At 38.8% G+C, this 22513-nt stretch overlaps 1 protein-coding gene across 2 annotated transcripts in view; it reads left to right on the top strand.

The window, feature by feature from the left end:
• Nucleotides 1-13679: 13679 nt before the first annotated feature.
• Nucleotides 13680-22513, top strand: part of LOC137291364 (uncharacterized) — a 69549-nt gene continuing 60715 nt past the window's right edge. For both annotated transcript variants that reach the window (XM_067822679.1, XM_067822681.1), the window contains exon 1: nt 13680-13838. In XM_067822679.1, the coding sequence (XP_067678780.1) occupies nt 13818-13838 (21 nt within the window). In that variant the 5' untranslated portion in view covers nt 13680-13817. The remainder of the gene's footprint in view (nt 13839-22513) is intronic.

Below are 22513 nucleotides of genomic sequence, written 5' to 3'. Positions count from 1 at the left end.
ACATTCTCTCTTTCTCTCTCTCTCTATCTATCTATATCTCTTTCTCTCTCTCTCTCTCTCTCTTTGTGCATATCATCATCATCATCATCGACAGCAACCGTATTTTGGAGATATGAATGCTGTTTGTTCAGCTCAATAGAAAGTGTGAAGCAATCTGAAACTAAATTATTTTACTTACGAAGAATCATTTTAAATTAGATGATATATAATCATGAACAGGGTCTGGTTCCACAAAGCGATCATAGCGTAAGTCTGTGTTAAAGTATGGGAGTTGCAACAGTCAGAGCCATTGCATTCTGATCGCTTTGTGAGGCGGAGCCCAGATATTTGAAGTTGTTGAATAGGAATCATGAACGAACATTCATAAGTAATTACTTAATGCATAGTGATCTAAAACAAAACCAAGAAGAAACCATTCATACAGTCATCTCACTATAGGGACATTTAAATCATATCATTGTGTGTCAGTGCGTGTGTACTAAGAATTACCAACCACAAATGTAAAGACTGAAACGCTGAATACTAAGCATTACCAACCACAAATGTAACGATTGAAATTTTGAATGCTAAGACTTACCAACCACAAATGTAAAGACTGAAATTTTGAATACTAAGAATTACCAACCACTACCTTTGATTGAAATTTGGTACTGTAATTTTTACATAGATACCACATGAACAGCTTTTGGGTATTACTAAGATCTTGTAATGTATAATCGGAAACATCCATACAGAATCCCGATTTCCTATTTATTACGGCCTAATGATTTATTGAATTCAGACTTCAAGTTATGTGTCAAAATTCAAGTCTTGTTTTGCCTACTTCCGGGAACAAGACAAATCTGGTCGATATCAGATAGACCTCCTCCATCTCTGTCCAGTTCTGTTGTTGATTCTGTTGAGTCTGTAGATGGTCAAAACGCCTGGACACCTGCGACCTCTATACACGGTAGTTTTCATAATACTTATTTGTTTAATGTCTGCTTTCAAAACTGCATAGTTTGTCACTTTCGTGAAATATGCCTGTCATTTTTTTCTCAAATTCTGTTGCTGCAACGTGATGAAAATAGATATAAAAATATTGTGTTCATTTCATTGTGTTAAAAAATATTGGATAATTTTTGTATAACTGTCATTAGCTTTCTTCACAAACTGTTCCACATACTCTTAAGAGAATCCTTGTCATGGCAGATTTTTCATTTTAGATGTCCTTATCTATAATTTCTTGAAATTCTGTCCCAGCTGAAATATGTGTCAACATATACTTGTAAGAACTGGGTACATTGTTAACATTTGTGCATCAAAATTTTGGCTTTTGTTAATGTGTAATAGTAAGATTCGGTTATATTCAGTATTCGTGGAATAAACGATAATCACAGTACTCGACACTGTCGTTTTGTTATGTATTAACATAAACATGTGCACCTGGGTGGGTTCGGCCAACGCAGTTGTATTTTTACACGTCAGGTTATTTCACTTCCCCAATGTATAGGAGGTTTTCTGTAAATAATCGAGTCGGGACCAAACAATCCAGTGATCAACAGTATGAACATCGATTTACGCAGCTGGAATACGATGTCATGTGTGAACAAAGTCAGTAAGCCAGACCACCCGATCCCGTTAGTCTCCTCTAACGACAAGCATGGGTTACTGAAGACCATTTCTAACCGGGATGTTCAGACGAATTCCTTCGACGGCAACGGGGATTGCCCGACAGTCTGTTGTGGTGACAGTATAGTAGGCATCTGTGGGTATTGCTTACTTTTCCCTGTTCACTGGGAAACTGCCGTCTGCATTTCATGCTTACCCCAAACGTTGTCCCTGAAGTTGGGGCTCAAGACCACCAGTGCCTCATAACTGTTTTCAAGGGCATGTTCAAAATTATGCAAATCACGATCGTCCACAAATCCCTTAAAACCGAACTCTTGCTCAGGCTTGAGCAGATGTGAATAAAGTACCCAAGCCCTGTCGCCCTCGCTATAATTGATAACAAAGTCATACTTGAACCCGCACTTATTTCTGGCAGACGGCGCTCTGTTAGAGAGAACGAACCGTGAGAATCCTTCATGGCAGAACAGATTTCTCTCATTCGCTGCGCATAAAAGCCAGTGCTCGTGGGCTTTCCGAATCTTAGACAAATATCTGAAAGCATTTCTCCGACAGAAAATGCCTTCTCTGCTATAGGAGAGATTGTCTGGTCAGTAAAGGCATACGGTTCCTTGAGCGCGCATGCCTCCAGAGCCAGTTTAAGGCATTCTGCGTTGTATTTGTCAAAAGCAAATATCACCCAGAAGGTCACTTCCGGGAGGAGACTGATCCCGGTCGTCGTTGTGGATGTACTCCTTGCACAGACTGTCAAGAAGGTGTTCCAGACATCCAATCTACGTGCTTCCTTTCCCATGAGACTCAATAGAGCGCTTGAAGGCCTCGATTGCGTACCTCAACTCTCCGAAGTTTTTCAAACTGAGTCCGTGATGATAGTGAAGGTGTGGCAGTTGGTGTCCGTCTAGGGTGACCAGGGCCCGCCGAAACACTCCAAGGACTTCAGGCTGTACTGGCTGAAATGCATAAACACACAACAATCAGCGTTATGTGTATCTTATGCTTAGCCCATATATATATACTAGACAAAAATAGTTAGGGATATATGTAACTTCTGAAAGAATGAATAAAGATCTGTTTATTCACTGACACACTGAAGAAATATCAATGATAAAAATACCCGGCGGGTACATTGAACAATCACCAGGCTACTATTGAAAAAATAACTCTGGTCACCGATTGAAAAGATTCTCTCGTTGAAAAAAATGTGTTTTGTGCTTGTTTGTGTGTGCGTGCGTGCGTGCGTGCGTGCGTGCGTGCGTGCGTTGGTGGGTTACTGAAGATCAGTTCCTACCTGGATCTTTTCCGGACGTTTAACCTGGGAGAAATGCCCAAAGTGGTGAAGGCGTTAACGCTCCCAAATCAAGAATCATTATGAGACACGATTCGAACCCACGTTCAATAATGCTAAAACGTCTAATGGATACATGTGAATGGCTTCGTTTACCGCGAGTGCTCTTCCCTGGCTGTAATGGATGTAATACCCATCAGTTCTGTAAATGTAGCCACTTACTTCAATCAACTGGTCTAAAATAAATTTTGCAATATATTCTATACTTTAATGTACTGTTTTACACGTTGACTGATGTATTGTTTAACAAATTCGTAACGTTGAAAAGTTTATTGCTATGAGTTCAATCAATGATGTGAAAATTGACGAATTCTTAACAACACTGTACACCAGAACGCAGCTGACCATATGCATATGCATGATATTTGTTCATGCTTTGAAGCAATTTCATGCATGATTTTCATGCGATATTTCTGTATAAGGTTTACTGTTGGTTACCCCAAATTATAGCTAAAATGGATAGAATTATCATGAAAACGACCGCTCGTTATCAGAAATGAGCGGTCCACAGTAACTTGATAACGCCCGCAAAATGCTTGACGACGGGCCATTATCAAGCCCGTTGTTAGGTGATAAGGTCATAAGTAGCTCAGCTGTTGAAGTTCAATCACCTACGGCTCGAATGAACTTGGGTTCATTATTGACCATATATCTGGCTTACATTCGTCACATGTGCCTGTGCCATTATGAACTAACTTGCCAGTGCCCACCATAACAATTGTACCATAAATGACAACATACAGCAATGAAAATATCAGCTTGAAGTCTAACGTTGTTGATGACTGAAAACAATGGCGGCTGGTAGTATGAGCAAAGGTCAAGATCGAATGTCGTCACTCTCAATAGTGACGTCATCTGTGTTGTTCTATGACGTTTCTATATTTGCAAAATGTGTGCCAGTGACCTTCGTCGCTTTGTTGATGGTAGTAAATGCTTCTAAACCGATGCCACTGTTTTTATTCTTATTGTATTAAAAATTCTATTCATTTTAGCTATAATAAGGGTAACGCTATTTTTCAGGGCATTATCATTTGCAGAAGCCCTCGGTCTTTTCAACTGCCCTCCTTCGTCGGGAAGTTAATGAAAGACCTCGGGCTTCTGCAAATGATAATGCCCTGGAAAATAGCGTTACCCTTATATTAGTGGAGAAATTCGTCTTCGATGTAACCATATGTATGACATATATGAGCGTTTTAATTAAGTCTAATTTTTTTATGAGTGGTATAGATTTAGAGATGTACATAACGAGAGTTTCTTCTTCAGTGTGTTTGTAAGTTAGTGCAATCTCACAATACACCATAGCCAGTTCACATGTATAGTATGGACTCGGGGTACATTTAATTATGAAGAGATAGTCCTCCACAGCCTTGAGAAGGAGGTTCCGATCAGGCACACAACCGCCTGTGCCCCACGCCCGCTTGTCTGCAACGTACTGTCATCTGCGAATATCGGCTCGTTCAAACCTCGCAAACCAGTTGACCGGAGAATGGCTGTCGACTGACTGTTCAAGAAGTTCTAATGACGTATTCGTGTTTCCATTCAGATGTAAATTAATTGATCGGACACGTGATATGACCTTTGTAGTACCTGGGGCCAAGGTCACTGGTCGTTTGAAGCATTCCAGTTGATCTTCAAGCTCCCAAGTAAGAATGGTGTATTTTGCTTGAAGTGCAGATGTCAAATTCCAGTGACTGTTGTCAACGTATCTCAGCGTCTTTGACAGAAAATACCCGAGATGTATCAAGGCATGGCGTTCTAACAAAGCAAATTCATTTCTCCCGCTAACGGTTTCATAGAGACTACAGACGAGATCCACGGCCTCTACGAAATGTTCTTTAATGATTGCCGACGCTGTGGTGACGATTAATTGCATGTACCTAACAACTGATTCGAAAGCCTGACTCACACAAAGTGGTCGGATAGGGGCGATATAAGTAGTTATTTGTTACGTCAACATGCCAGTGTAATATTTGTAGCTTGTTAAGTCAGCTAATTGCATGACGCAAGTGGTTTTCAGTTTCGAAAGAAAGAACATAATCGTTTATGAGTAAACAAGGACATACCCCGTATCTCTCCGGGTTCAGCTGAGAACAAGTGACAACTAGTACTGTTGTTTACGATCTCATAGTCAGTCATGCGGACCAAATGTTCGTGGGTGACTTCAGCAACGTCACATCTCATTATCAGTCTACCCATCCACATACATTTCTTCCTGTTTCAACTATTCCACCCTTTCCACTTATAACACCTACCTAACCACACAGTTATCTATACCTCACCTACATTATCCATCCATTAATATACACCAAACCTACATACATTTACCTACATATCTACCTATAATCCACCCTAATACCCAACTATCCACCTATACCCGATCTACCCATTAACTCATCCATCCATACCCCACCCAAACATCTACGCCCCTCCTACCTACCCACCCATCCACCTGTACTCCACCTAAATACCCACCAATGCATCTATACCTCACATAAATACTCACCCATGCATCTATATCCCACCTAAATACCTACACGTCCATCTATACCCCACCTAAATACCCACCAAACCATTTATGCCCGCCTAAATGCCCACCAATCCATCCATGTTCTACTTACATATCTACTAAACCATCCATTAACACCCCAAGTACAAACTCATCCACCCATTTATACACCATATACCGTCCCATCCATCCTTTACATACCACCTACCAACCCATCTATCCATTTATACACCACTGATAACACAAATATCACATCTTACATCATAAACATCAGACAGACGCTCACCCCATCACACAGACAATCATCCCATCACACAGACGCTCATCTCATCACACAGACAATGATCCCCTCACACAGACACTCATCCCATCACACAGACACCCATCCCATCACGCAGACACTGATCATATTGCACAGACTCTCATCCCATCACTCAGACCCTCTCTCTCTCTCTATTGGAAAACTCTGCCCTGCAAACTCAGTTAATGGGTGAATGAACACAGACACTCATCCCATCACACAGACACCCACCCCATCACGCAGTCACCGATCCTATTGCACAGACTCTCATCCCATCACTCAGACTCTCTCTCTCTCTCTATTGGAAAACTCTGCCCTGCAAACTCAGTTAATGGGTGAATGAACACAGACGCTCACCCCATCACACAGACGCTCATCCCATCACAGAGACAATGATCCCCTCACACAGACACTCATCCCATCACACAGACGCTCATCCCATCACACAGACGCTCACCCCATCACACAGACACTCACCCCATCACACAGACGCTCACCCCATCACACATACACTTTTCCCAGCGATACACCGCCCTATAAACACTGTTAACAAGTGATCGATCCCCTGGTAATAAACACAAACACTCACAATTATGTACCTGAGCAGGCGGTGTAGTCAAGTAATCTATACCTGCCAACCACATTCCGTTAACCGACAATAACAAAAGCACCGCGGAACGATATACTCCGACTCTAGACGTCACACTGTATTTCTGAACTCCCTATATCACAACCTACTGCAGACTCTTTCTTTCGCCCCACGTATGAGTCTATGGAGCACAAAGGCAGTAGATTTTGAATTGTCCCTGAATAATATCCCCCAACAACGAGAGTGTAATCTGGCTGTAACCAAACGTCAAAATGAACCTTCTACAAGCACCGTATGTCTTTTACTCAGAGAGCTGTAATACTTTCCACGCGATCACGGCCCCTGCCACGCTGTGATCCACAGGTAGTATCTAGGAACGACGTGGGTTAAGACCTGTGACCATAAACCTGGGTCAAATAGCCAGAGATGGCATTTAAGGTGAGTCCCACATTTAGTACTTTCTTTATATCCTAGCTACCACGAGAGACCGTTTATAATTTTTTCAGGGTTTTTGAATGAGGTGGGGTTGGTTGGGGTTGGTGGTGTGATGATGTTTTTTCAGTGGAGCCGCACGCACAATGTGAATAACCACGCTAATAATTATGTCCAAAGTAAGTAATTCCTCCTGCATGTCATGTACAAAATGCCCCATCCTCTCCTTCCTATAATTTTAAGCACAGTGACTTTAAACTGCTGTTATGTACAACATTTGTGAATGATGAACGGTCCCTAATTAGATGAAGTTATAGGTGATTTTCTGACACGCTAGGTTAAGTCTGGCATTATGATTTTGTTCACACATTGTGTCCACGTGGGGAATCGAACCCGGGTATTAGGTGTACCCAGCGAACGCTTTCACCACTGGACTACATACTCAGTCCAGTAGTAGTAGTAGGAGGATGGGGGGGGAGTATTAGTAGGAGTAGTAGGAGTAGTAGTAGATGGGTCTGTCTAGATATGTCTCCAGCATAGTCCCAGTCTCACTACCCGATCCATTCAGACGCCTTATCTGTCAACTTGATGTGACCAGTTGTTGTTGTAATTCTTAAACTAACGACTTCCAAGCCAAAGCAATAAGTTAACTTTGAAACCTGCACGCAAATGCAGCGTAAAAACCGATGTCACGATAAACGAGTTGTTAGCAGAATAATGTCAGTTTGATAATGCTGGCCAAGGTTCGACATCCAGCAATTTCACACACACCATCTGTTATCCACTTGTTACCTACTAAGTAAACAAGACTGGCCACCAAAGCCATACAGTCGCCTCTGATCCATCATGTGAGACATCTGTGAACAACAAACACACTCAAGTCCACATGTGTCACATGCAGGGCATGACTGAAGTCCTAAAAACTCTCAAGTGTCAAGCTGCCAGACAGGATCACCCATCCATGGTCTGTCCTTGACCAAAGTTGCTAAACTTCAATTGATTTTTGTGACCCGGGCCTCGTGAGTCACTATGGTAACCTTAGTGCAGAGTAAACGAATGTGAGTTAGGGTTAACCTTAGTAAAGGTTGCTTCGTGATAGGCGTCCCTGGGTGCCGCTGTACAAAGCGATCTCAGCACCAAGATGACAGTAAATCCCACACCTTAACACAGAATTAAGATTGTCTCTATGCCCAAGACCACACACCACAACACATACCACATTAAAACAAATGATTAAATGTCTTAGTATTTTAGGAAACCACTAGGATGGGTTCTTTCTTCGGGCGATGAAAGCATACAAACATATAACAAGCCTAGTTTAACATAGAAACAGCTCCTGAACTTTAGCGATGTACTCAAACAAGACCATCTCAGTGGTGTTACTGGGCAATATCACCGCACTATAGTGAGTGAGTGCAGTTTTACGCCGCACTCAGCAGTATTCCAGATATATGGCGTCAGTCTGTAAATAATCGAGTCTGGTCCAGACAATCCAGTGATCAACAGCATGAGCAATTGGGAACCCATGACGTGTCATCCAAGTCAGCGAGCCTGACCACCCGATCTCGTTAGTCACCTCATACGACAAGCATAGTTGCCTTTTATGGCAAACATGGGCTACTGAAGGCCTATTCTGTCCCGGACCTTCACTATAGATCAACACACACACATTTTGGCACTCGGATTTGTGCGATTCATATTGGACAAAATGCCCTGAATATGTTTCAATATGATTTTTAAAAAATATTCCCCTGTGAACAACTATAGCTTCCCGCTGTACCTACTGAGCACAGGAAACAAGAAGTTAGAAACGGATTCGGGACTGATTTTTTTTTTTTTTTTTTTTTTTTTTTTTTTTTTGTTGGAATTTTTTGTACTAGGTGCTCCTTGTGAGCCTGGATATCTTAAAAACATAAACAACTAATCTGCAGTTTTCAATATTTGAACCTCAAGTTTGAGTTTTCTTCACATTCGGATTTCGAAATTTCAATCCCGAATCTGCAACGAAGAATCATAATCGGCAACGCAGATGGCACCTGCTAGCTGCCAAGATAATTAGCATTGAAAAGCATCCCAACATTCGTATGGTGGACAAATGGATGGTGGACGTGGCAAAGTCAAAAATATGTAAATGTCACTAAAAATGTTTTCAATTTGGTGGCTTGTGTTAAGATACAGTTGTAATTAATTAGATAGTGACATGTTTTACAATCGTTAGTGTGACAACATCGGTTGTTCTCGAACAACGGGAAACAAATAGCACCAAAAAAACACGTACAAACGGGTTGCCATGTCGGTGAACATTATACCATTTCACTTCCTTTCAACTTATACAGACAGGCTGCCAACTGAATATTTTACTGCCGCTTCAATGTGTTAAGGTAAATGGTGCGCTAGTAAAATTGACATAAACGTTATCCTTGTACCTGCCTGTAGTCTGGCTCCCAGTTTAATGCGTGAGTGAGTGAGTTTGGTTTTACGCCGCACTCAGCAATGTTCCAGCTATATGGTGACGGTCTGTACATAACCGAGTCTGGACCAGACAATCGAGTGATTAACAACATGAGCATCGATCTGCCCATTTGGGAACCGATGACATGTGCCAACGAAGCCATCGAGCCTGACCACCCGATCCCGTTAGTTGCCTTTCACGACAAGCATGGGTTGCTGAAGGTCTATTCTACCCCGGGACCTTCACGGGCCCCCAGTTTATTATACAGTAATTGTACTGACATATATTCTCCTTTCTTGTCAGTGATATGACACCATACAAAATATAAACCCCGTGAAGATCCGGGTTAGTGTATACATAAATTGAGTATTTGCTCATAATGAAACATGTCCCACCTACCACATCTGAAACAGTGGACCAATAATAACATATCTGCCAGGGACAGGTGCTTGTTTTAATGTGAGGAATCCTTTGAATCTGTTCTACAATAGTTTAACCTGATTTTAATGGCTTTTTTCTTCAATCTAGTTAGTTTGTGTCTGTGTTATTAATGCGTGTAAAATGTTGCTGGAACCTTGGGCATACAGACTTTTGGCTTATATCGGCCCTTTTTCCACATTTGATATAACTGTAAAATTAATATATATGAGTTACACTCAAATATACAACCTTTCCTTATAATGGGACGTACGGCCGAACTAATCCGCCAGGGCATGCGTGTACTAGAGGTTATACTCTGTGATGGTTCCGTCATTCGAATGCGCTGATCTTCATCGGTGAGTGAGTAGGTTTCGTTTCAAGCGGCACTCTGCTGCAGGAATAATCCAGCTATAAGTAAGTAATCCAGGTCTGTAAGTAATCGAGTGTGAACCAGATAATCCAGTAATCAACAGCATGAGCATCGGTCTTTACAACTGGGATACGATGACAAACGTCACCCAAGTCCGCAAGCCTAACCAAATGATCCAATTAGTCGCCACTCAGGTCTACGACAAATAAGGGTTACTGAATTGCGGATTAATTCTAACATGGATCTTCATGGGTCAGATCACCGTGGTGTTGATTAAGTGGATTTTCGTCGGTGCCCTCGAGCTCCGGATCCAGCCAGCTTCCTCAACACCATACCAAAGGTCCCCTGCAACGACGACCAAACAGCATTGAACCAGTCAATGTTGACAACGGACCTGCTGACCCAAAGTCTGTGATTGTAATAGTCGACTGTTCTTCTCATTCTCCTTCATTCAGGTGTCTGGTGAAAAGGGCAATCCGTAAATCAGTGGATCATGCTGCGAGTGGCTCTTTGCTTATGAAACACCGCCAGCAAACATTCACATGTTAACCTTGCATAGTCACATTGTACGAAATATATTGTTTTTTACAAAAAAAAGAAGTTGAAAAAACGAGAAATGTCTGTTGAACAGAAAATAATATGCTAAGAAAGTGGCAGGTATCACAGGCTTTCGTTCTTTCGTGTCATTGATAAAATGATTTTACCAATGACATCCGCGATGGCTGTGGTTCAAGCTCATAACGCCGACCTTTCGACCAAACTTTACGGCTGAGTGAAAAATAAAGGTCGGCGTCCTGAGACTAGTTTCAATTTGCCAATTAATAAAGGATTACGAGGACAATGAAGGATAAACGACATGTTAGAAGAGGATAATCTAGATTATGCGGATGAGAGCACACTTAATGAGAAGATGACAAAACTCTTGCATTTTATCCGTTTATTTCCATACTCAGCACTCATAAACAAACGTTGTCTGCAAGGAAAGGTGTCTTGAAATGGCAGGTCTAAATTGACTTTTTGTCGAGATCCTATTCCCATGTTTATATTGCGTGTTTATTTGCTATACATTTCCACCTGGTGTGCAAATAAACATTCCGTGGCTTACAGTCATGGTAATTCTTGTGCTGCACTGTTTCCTCGTGTATTTTACTGTTTTATATAGACAGGCTGATATCGCCCCTCACGATCTGCATGTATGGATTTTGTGACAAGGGTTCTTTTGACAGAGATGATAGATCGAATATTTGATACTCAGTTCGTGGCTGATGTATTGATATTTACCATTAAAAATTAGGAATATCTTGCATTCCCCGAAAACAATCATATACATGTACGCAACAGGAAGGAAATCAAACCCAGTAAATAATTAACAGTAAGTACAGAAGTAGAATGAACGTTTGAGAGGAAAATCACAAAAATACTCCGGCGTGTAACTGCTAGTGTTTGGGATGAAGGTTTCCATGTAAGAGCACATGTTTCAGGTACATGTAGGTGGAGCTGTGACTACCATGTATAGCGATAAAGCTATGGACCACCTCAAATAGGATAGTCCCTGAATCATATTATTTTCTGTTCTTCTCGACCCTCGGTGTCATGTTGAAGGATGAAGATTTTTTTCATGAGGCTCCTTTACACGGAATCATGGATTGCCTTCTCAGTTTACATGAGGTTGCTTATTTCTGTGAAAAGTATTTATAGTTTCAGAGACAGAGCGCGATGCTACCTATTCACCAGGAAGTCATATCTCGACTTTTTATACAGTAAAGTCAGTTTAAAATCTCGACATACAGTGAAACACAGGCGTTTAAAGGCTCGTGGAGATCCAATTTAGAATTTACTTAAGTGACATTTAAAAGCTCGTCATCCTCGATATCTCCAGGGTAAACTCTCCACTACCCTGGAGATATCGTTTACCCTGGAGATATCGAAGATGAAAGCTCGTATGATAAATATGAACCTTTTCTTGATAACGGCGTGTAAGGATTTACAACGAAACGACGCAACCACCACAATTAAGAAGTTGTCTATCCATACAAGAGTGTTCCTCTTCAGGATACAATTGTTTTTCATCAAACTATGCCTGTCATAAGAGGCGCGAACTTGATCGGGTGGTCAGACTAGAACTGCAATGATCGATGCTCATGATGTCAATCGCTGAATTACTTGGTCCAGGTTTGAGTGCAGTGTGTGTGCGCTCGCGCGCGTGCTTGTTCGCGTGTGTCCTTGTTCGCGCGCGCGCGTGTGCGCGCGTGTGTGTGTACACTGCCATACCCGACAGTTGACAATGGTAAGGTATGCTGCTGCTGCTGTTGCTGCTGCTGTTGCTGCTGTTACAGTTGATAAGAGTGTCTGTGTCCTTGTGTGTCCTTGTGTGTCTGTGAGTGTTTGTCCTGCATTTGGAGTTAGGTTAACGTACAAGGCTTCTTGACATGCCAACAAGCAACTGCTGTTCAGTGTCACATAATCAAACGCCACTTTTGAGAGACACATACTATCCAAAATTTTTAACTTACATTTTCCATAAAAAAACAAACAAACTTTAGTTGATCCGAACATGGCTTATTTTAATGCCAAAAGGTGACTGTGCTTGTCGTAAGAGGCGGCTAACGGGATCGGGTGGTCAGACTCGCTGACTTGTTTGACATATGTCATCGGTTCCAAATTGCGCAGATCGATGCTCATGTTGTAAATCACTGGATTTTCTGGTCCAGACTCGATTATTTACAGACCACCGCCATATAGCTGGAATATTGAGTGCGGCGTAAAACTAAACTCACTCACTCACTATTTTAATGCCACCAGTACAGTATGTTCAAATAGAACCGTAAGCTCTCAGAGTCCATGTACTGTACAAATTTCCCCTTTGCCTAGCCTTCGCTGCAAGTCTAGATTCCTAAGGTCTTAATCTCACATCTCACTGGGGCTCCTTTTCAATTTAGAAGGAATTGCTTGTTTCTATCCAGATTCAGAGACAGGGCTTTAGTTTAGTAAGGTGGCTCAAAAGCTTATGATTTGAACGCATTCGTTTTCAGAAGCTTGGCACACTTAGAAAATAAGTGTGTGGTTTCTTTAAGACAAAACAGATTAGCAGATTTATTGCTGATTATATAGATTGTTCGTGTGTGACTTACTTTAGCGCTCTTCGTCGCCCTTCATACTGTCAACTTTGACCGAGTGCTTCGCATGTCAAAACTTTGTAGGAGTTATTTCCCTTAGTTCGTCTGCTTCTGTGATTTTGAAGCTTTCCTAATGTTTTAGTTTTAACTTGACTGTATTGTCAGATTTGTGTAGGTCTTATTAACTGTGGTTTTAGAAGTTGTAAGGGTAGTGTTGACATAACAAAAACGTCGTCAGAAAAATATCTGCAGACATATGTGCCCATAATATTAGCTCCCTGTGAAATATGGTCACCACTGAACGGGTGGGGGGATAATATTATTGCAATGCTTAGTCATATATTTTCTGGAATACATACACTCTACATAATTATTATATGTTATTGCATTTTGGAAATGAGCTGACGTTTTTTGGATGTCCTTTTAACAACCAAATCATGAGACGAGAAGTAAAAGACCGGATAATATATTCCGCTTCACCGGGAACTGTCGCGCGAATGTGTAAACAGCAACGATAGTGAAACTAACACGCCAGCCTTTCAGATGTAAATGTTATCGGAGAACACTATTGCCTGTGGCCTAAGCAAGGCTGTTAGCAGGGTGGCAACAGAAGCGAGCCATAGCTTTTTGGAATAGAATGCTTTGGATCTAAGTTTACTGGTTGGAAAAACAGCAATCATGCCGAAACTTGGGCGCCGGGTAAGTTATTTGTCAAAAGTCATCTGTTCATATTTCGAAAATTGACAGTTTATGATTCTTTTTAATAACCACTCTCTTGCCAAAGGATCAAGGAGATTTCTTAAGTGCCCGTTTCTTGATCGTTTCATAACGGTACTCTGTAAGAGGGATTTTGTATATCGAACCGATTTCTTTTGAAGAAAGGCGCGCGGATTTGTCGACGATATCTCATTTCTTTCACATTGAACAAGTACTTAGATGAAAGATAATTCTTATATTCTAGATATAAGATAGACTAAATGGCACGAGCAGAATTCATCACCACGTTTCGTGCAACTCATTTGTCTTTTTACCATTCCTCTGAATACTTAGCTATTGTTTTTCCCCTTGTTCTTTGATGTGACAAAGCATTGTTTTCTCGAGCGTTTCCGTTCGAACAGTGGGGTCATACAAAAGGGTTCTTTTTCTGATAACAGAAAGCAAACAGATACAGTCATTGTGGCATTTTGTTTGACAGCAATGAGTTAACTTCGTTTCCGGGCTGTTCAAGATGCTCTTGTAAATTTGTAATTTTACATTTTTGTTAATTATGATAATAATTCTGAACTTTTTATTGTGACTAATATTGACATTCCCATTGATAAAAAATGGTTCTGCTACATTATCATACATATTGCCAATATTATAATGATTCTGTCTTTCAAGGAAACAATTAATAATATCAATTGTATTGTTAATTGTGATGAGAGGTGGATGTTATCTTACAAACAGCTAGGTACTGGTCTCTAGAACACCTATAATTTCAGACCCAGGGTAAGCTTTGTGTCATCAAAGGCTAGATGTTGTGTTAGCAGGGAGCATGGGAAACTTCCATCATGTTGCAATGACATAATGGGACAACAGATACCTGGAACCCAAGTTTCTCTACATAGGCCCATGAAGATCTGGGTTAGAACTGATCTTCAGCAAACCATGCTTGTTGTATGAGGCATTGGCCAGGATCATTTGGTCAGACTGAGACCTTGGTTGACATTTGTCATTGTATTCCAATTGTATAGATCGATGTTCATGCTGTTGATCACTTGATTGTCTGGTCTAAACTTCATTAATCACAGACTGCTGCAATATTACCGAGTGCAGTGTTAAACAACAGACAAATCTATCTAGACTTGACGTAAGAAAACATTTCCAAATGTTGATTTAAACTTTAGTTTATTGTCAATAATTTGAAAGTTTATAACACAAATATTTATGATGTGAAGTATCTTTCTCATAGACAGTAGACTTATTTAAGTTTGTTATCATTTTGAACTAAACAAACCTATTCAGTTGTCATTAACACTTGACATAAGGGTCACCCAGTGGTTGTGTTAGGGCCCAGCCCACTCTAAAGATAAGGCAATGTCTTTTGATCAGATGCAAAATTGAGGCCTCAAATGGGAGGCCCATTTTACAATCTTAAAACATTTTTTAATGAAACCAATATTTGAAAATATGTTTAAAATATATCAGAGATATTTTGTTAGAAATGTGTATAAAAGTCAAAATTTCATTTTAAAGATTCTTAATTTGATTTTGAAGCTTTTATTGAAATGGAAAAACATTTAAGTTCTAAAACCAAAGCCAACAACCTGCATCCCCCTTCATAAGCCTTGAGATCATCACCCTACACAGTTTATATGTACATCAGTGTTGTGTCTTTTGACTGTAGTTAGGGTGTATGTTATTTATGTTGGCTAATTTTCAAGTGAGTGACATCATTGAAAACCTAATTTACAATGTCTCTACGTTATTGATACACAAGCAGGAAATACAGGTTATACACCTTGTCATTCTATGGGAAAGGTTTGTTTAACTTACCTGTACGATATTTATCTTAATGTTACAAATAGGTTGTTTAAGACTTAATTTATTCTTCTCCTTGGCACATGTTTGTTTATCTCTTGTAGTTATTATCAATAAATTGTTCCGAAAGACTTTCAGATGTCACATAGATAAGACTGTGTTCAGGTTATGATGGTGTGTAATGGGAGTGCTTGTGTTGATAGTTAACAGTGAAAAATGTAAACTGTGGGAGATAAATTAAGTTCAATCAGCAGGCAATGTTTGTGATCTTCCTGAGGTGGCATGGATTTAACAATCCCAAACAAATAAAAATCAAACAGCATAAATATAAGTTAAAAAATCAAACAGCCATGATCTTTGCATTTTTCAAAACCTTTCAAGTCAACTTGACTAAACTTGCATGTGGATCATGTGCAGACTTTGGTGCCTAAACAAGTTTGAAGACTTAGTCTTGTCAAATTATGTTAAGTCTACTGACCTCTGGAATTTAAGTCTAATCATTATTAAGAGATAACACTTAAGTCAGCTGAAAAATATTCTAACAGCTAGGTACATGTTGGCAGCCTCCAGTGCTTTTAGCAGTGACTAATGTATGGACAGACAGAGAATACTTTATTACCTTAAAAGGAATTCTTTTTGGATCTGTTTTTAACAACATTAAAAAATACTCAATCCATGATTGCATGAAGTGCTACTTGAAGCATTTTTCTTGTTCCAGGTATAGATTTGAACTCAGATTTGCTATCTCATTCTACCCAGTATAGACAGGTATTTATGACATACCTAAGGTACCATGAACAATCACAGCTCATGTGAAGTAGCATTATATGGATGGAACTGTGGACTTGATGTATTTGATACGAATCTTACTGCTTCATCCTGAACAGCACATCATTTAACCATGTAAATAAAAAACAAATAGTGTTAATAATTGTATTGAAATAATGACAAACATTAAAACATATATATGTATGAGAAATTAGAGAAGACCTGATTCGTTCATATTACTATTGTTGACCTGTCACTATTAGAAAGAATCAGGTGTTCTTTATATCTTTTGAGTAGTATATAGGGAAGGAGCAAGTGGCAAGAGGTGTTAGGAGGGGACTGTGAAGTGTGTGTTCTGATAAGTGATCTGTCACTATTGTTTATACAATAATTGCATCTCTAAGTGTCTGGGTGAAGTGAGGCAGAAGATGAGCTATGGGAGTGCTATCCAGTCTTCTCACACATACCTACAGTGTTCATGAATACTGATTCAAAATAACAGGACATTCGGTCCTGTAAATTTCAGTCTGTCTGCCTAACCCACTGAAAATTCACAGGACCTATAGAATAGAAATAAACAATGCATATCCGATTTAACATTTCTTATGATATGCATTGAAACTGTTAACAAATGTAAAGTTTCTCCACAGCAAACAAGTGTGACTTGTCAAATATGTCAACTTCAGTCAAATGTGAAGTCATTGTGAAATAAACAGTCGGACATTGGGGTCGGTGGATTGTAAACTTCCATGGACACCAGACCATCAGCAAATCTGCTGGTTTTGTAAGAGGGTCAGACGCTATTCGTGAACACTGCACTTATTGTCTCGAAGAAACAGATCTTGTTTTAAGTATTTTATGATTCATATTTAACTGGTGATAGGTCAAGTTTCAATATTGTTTTGATTTGTCTTGAGTGTTGGATTGAATTAGTACAAAAAAGCTCCATTATTACTTTACTAAGAAAGTGCAATCGTAAGTATGACAAAAAATAGGAAGTTAAAAAAGAAAGCAAACTCACAGTCTCTCCTGATATGATACATTACAAACAATATTGCTTGTCAAAATGCATTACATTAAGAAGGGCAGTTATGGCAAAACTGTAGGGGTGCTGAAGATTTGAGTTCAACATACATGCTTTAGCCAGGTAATTGAAGTGAGGTGATCTTCATGTGTTAGCAGTCATGGTATCATCAGCGCTGTGCACCTGTTTCAAATCTAATTAAAATGCTCAAGACACTAATGCAGTTCTGGGTAGCTATTCTATGTAGGAGCTTGCATAACAAAGGCCTCTTTATCATCTGTGTATATGATTGTTGTATACAGCTTTGGTCATGATTGTACATTTCTAGTGGCAAGCTATATTGGATAAGTGGCAGCATATAGACTGGATTTGCCTTGTGGAAAAGAGTCTAGAGTATATAATACAACCTGTACAAATAGACACAGCAGTTTCAGAAATTTGATTTTTCAAAACCAGGTCAAACGACCAGAGTAAATTTATTTCACAAGTCTTCAGAGTTCATAATTCATTCAAGTACATGTTGGCTATGTTTATTTTTTCTGTCAGTGTAATTTGGAGCAAAGTTTAAACCAGATTGGTTCAAATTATGGCCCCAAGTGTTCTATTCAAATAAACCTACCTTAATTGAAGTTTTGCTTTTCTTCTTTACAATCTACTTTTGTAGTCTAATCCATGGACTAGTGTTGAGTTTGAAGGCTGTTGAGAAAGTATATATTTTCTTCAAAGAGTGAAACATGTGAGATATGTTGAAGAACTGTAAGTAAGTTTTATAAAACTTACTTAAAAAATTGGTGAAGGAACTTACCTATTTACATAGTCTGTAGATATAGTGCTGGAAAATGTAGTGAAATATTTATATTTCTTGATTCTGCAGTTTTGAATTTAAGGCTTATGTATATATTCATATGAAATTTGTTGACCAACTCCTTACCTACAATGGTATTTATGGTTGTGATTTTGCCGAACTTTAAAAACTGTAATAGTAGCCTGTATAATGTCAGACCATGTTGACATATGAACCGTTGAATAGCAGTATTGCTGAAGTTATTATTTCATAATATAAGTATATGTTTGAACATAATAAAATTCTTCACAGAAGTGTTTATGTTCGCTCTTCTCTAAGACAGAGTAGACATTTCTTTGGCGTTGCTATGGGCAGGGGTCATAAATACAGCTCAATTCTGTTGAGAATAATCGACACACTTCGAAGCATTTATCAATTGATTGCAGTGCCTATACACTCTGCTTAGTGTTCAAATACCAACTGTAGGCCACTGATTTACAACATGGATCTATGTTTGTTGCCTTCATGAAGCAACGCTTCTGTTAATTTACAAAGATTGTGTTGTCTTGGCAAACAACAGTTGTTTGATTTTGTAAGGAGAGGATGAATTATGGCCTTTTAGGGTCTACCATTCCTTTGTGTTTCTAAAGTGTACATCCCATGCTCTTACAAAAAGTAACACAATGGTGAAAATGACCTGTTATCATTTATAAAGGTGATGCTTTGCGTAAAGTGTGTTTGAGTATTTCCCTGGTGTTGACTGACCATGATGATAAAAAAGACATGGATAGGTATAGATAGAGTACACCTATATAGTATCACTATGTTGAGATACAGTGTTTTGGTAACTGGGTGGGTACTGACTAGCCTGATTTATGACCATTCTGAACCAACTTGGATAAATTTTCTATGTAGATCTTGTCTGAGTAATGTTACAGAAATATTACAGAGATATGTTATATGAATTAGGAAAGGGGGTAGATATATTGTGTCATTATTTACCCAAGGAAGATATTGCAGTGTAACATTTTTACGGCATTATTACAGTTACACTAGAGTAATACCACTAGATGTATGATGTCAAAATGGTTTACAGATATGATGTCACATTACTCACAATGCTGATGCCTCTGTCGTAACCTTGCTTGACTCACGTAAAGCAGAAAGTCGTCATACTTTCAGCAATTTTTCCACAGTTTCTATCAATTTATGTTGGATAGTAATACATACAATAACTTAACTTCCGTGAAATACGGTTTTTATTAATTTGTGAAAGATTTATTATCAAACAAGCGAAATCATTAACTCGTTTAATAGGATTGGTATTACATGGAAGGTCATTGACCATCCTCTGTTTACCACATGTTTGATAAGAAGTAACTCAGAAGCATGATGGTTAAGATTTGTGGTATGGTCGTGTGTGGAAGTAAGCCAGTTTCTGTTGTTTGATCAATATTTTCTGAATTTGCGTGCATAAAGAATTATTCAGAGCATGAAATATTAATTTTGTGGTTTGAGTTTTCATGAACTACCATAAGTTACAAAAGTTACTTTCACACTTAACATATAGATACTTTGTCTCATCATCAAGAAATGTTGCTATTTGCCTTCAGTGGTTGCATACTGATGTGTTGTAGTGCACTCACTTAACCACTCAACCATATACTAATTTACTTAACTACTTGCTTAACTACATTTCCTAAATGGTAATATTTATGAGAAATGTGTTTTGCGGATTTGTTGACATTAAAAAAACATGCATCAGCATAAGAAGTACTGTTTTAAATATATTGTGCAAACTTATGACTTGTAAGTTGACTAGAATATAATATGTTAGACTTTAAGACTGACTTGGCAGCATACACAGAAAACCCTTTTAAAAAATAAGAAAACAGTAAATATTATGGTTGATGTATTTCTTTCCCTCAAATCAATAATAATCCATATGCTGACACTAATTTCTCAAAATAATAACACAATGTTATTACTGAGATGGTAAATGCATTGACTTTTGCTGCAGAATGATTTGCCTATTGAAATCATCTGAAAAAAGATTAACAAATATCAGGCTAAACTACTATCACTTGAAATATACCAAATTACTATTGTTCATAAAACATTATTTTAGCCCTGTTTCGCAAAGCACAATGATAACCATAATCCTGTGTTAAAGCCTTTGTAATATGATCACCTTATTGATATGACCACTTTGTAGAACAGGGCTCAAGACAAATAGAATTTGTTTCATAAGTTCCTGAACTTCATTCTATCATATTTTGTGTGCATTTGTTTTTGTGTTTAGTGACGAAATTTACACTGATATTTTCCAAAGCACTCACTAAAGTTACTTGTCTTAGCCATTGATGGATGAACAAACTTATTACCCATTGCCTGTTTTGCTAAATGATCTTAGATTGATCAAAATCAGATGTTGTTTTAGTATAACACACTTGAATGAAGTAAACCAACCATTAAATTTGATGAATATATATGAACAAAAATGTGCTCAATAGCCTAAAGCTATGTGCACTGTCTTCGTAGTTACATATTCAGCATTACAATAAATGTCACTGTTACCTGTCTATGAATAAAGTTTACATTTGGTAGGAACATACTGAGATATACTGATAAATAGCTGTTGTATTAATAGACAGAATAATTACATTAACATCAATTAGGAAAAAAATGGGGAAGAACCATTAAAATTGGTGATTGCAATAGAAATGTATATATTTTGATTATAATCAAATATTGTTCAACACAAGTCTTCCAATAAACGATAATGGATGAAAACTATTCATGACAGGGCTCAGACAGTTTTAGTATGATGTTGTTCGAGGCAATCGTGACTGTTGCATGGTTGAGATTGTGTACAGTGATTTTTGTTTGAATATGTCTGGCATGCTTTCTAACAGCTAACAAGTATTGTCTATTTTGGTTGACCTCTTCAAGCAAAATCTCTGGTGTTTATGAAATATACCATACATTTTTTTAGCTGTAACTAACATGAATAAGTATTATTGGATAACCTGCCTTGGTTTCGAAACTTTGTCTGTTCATCAACCACATGAACTCATGTCACCAAATCAGTGAACTCTAAACCTTGTTTATTGGAGCAAGTGTGCTTAAGGAACAATAATATCATGACATGCTAAATCATGAGTGTTTGTGCCATGTGATATCTCTCCATTTCAACACTAACTAAGAACAACTGAACAACAGGTCACTTTATATATGCTGTCACGCTGCAAAGCTTTCTCAAATTGTGCTCCAATAAGATTCATAGCGACTGGGTAACTGTTAGCCTCTCACATGGCTTTGTAGTTGTCAGGTCCGTGACTTTTATACCCCTAGTAATAGATACCTATTAATGAATGTGCATTGAATTTGGGTTATGATAGCGGGCTCGCAGTGTGGTGTGCTTCATGCCTGCAGGCTTTTGTTGGGTGTGAGAGAGTATTTTACTTTTGTGTGAGGTCTATCATAGCAGGACAACAGAATTAGGCTTACACATGTCTGTCTTTGTTGTCAGATTGCCCATTTAATATGCATGGAGTGAACATGGGAATGGAAATTTGTTATGAGATGAGGAGGGGTTGGAAGGAAGAGATCTAGGTAAGCATGTTCAGGGGATCAGGTTGTGAACAGAATATTTTGGATAGAATATCAAATTTATGAAGAACTACTTCAAAAGTTACAGTGTACTTGGTCCATGGAGGATAGTAATTATTTTGAAATCAGGGAGGGAAGTAATTCATGCATTGCTAATGTACTCAAGTACAGTGGTACTTGTAAATCACTTGCCCTGATAAATTTTTCCACGATACCAGCCAATTCTCTTGTTGATTATTTAAATAAACAACATGATTAACAATGGAAAGTCAACTGGACACTGGTACAGTGTGATATACAAATTAGCTTGCCTGACAAAAAAACCCACTAGACTTGGGACGTTGGGCAATGGGTTATTTCCACCCTTGTGAAATGTAGGAAGGATTAGGGAGAGAGATCTGGAAAAGCGTTGCCGTGATGTATCACATATTTTGGGATCAGGTTGTAAATAAATTTGTTAGAAACTATAGTGACAGATATTGCATTAATTTGAGTATTAATTCTGTACAGTTCATGTGTTTATTTTGTCCTTGGAAGGATCCATGAACACACTGAATAGCAACCACCTCACTCCCACTAACTCAACCACCTCAATGAGTCTTACTCAACCATTCATTGACTTAACCACTCAGCCACGTGAGTCTCAATCACTCAACTATCTCC

Source organism: Haliotis asinina, chromosome 7 (assembly GCF_037392515.1).
Source record: "Haliotis asinina isolate JCU_RB_2024 chromosome 7, JCU_Hal_asi_v2, whole genome shotgun sequence".
In the NCBI taxonomy this organism is placed as follows: Eukaryota; Metazoa; Mollusca; class Gastropoda; order Lepetellida; family Haliotidae; genus Haliotis; species Haliotis asinina.
This window is presented reverse-complemented; position numbering and strand designations above follow the sequence as displayed.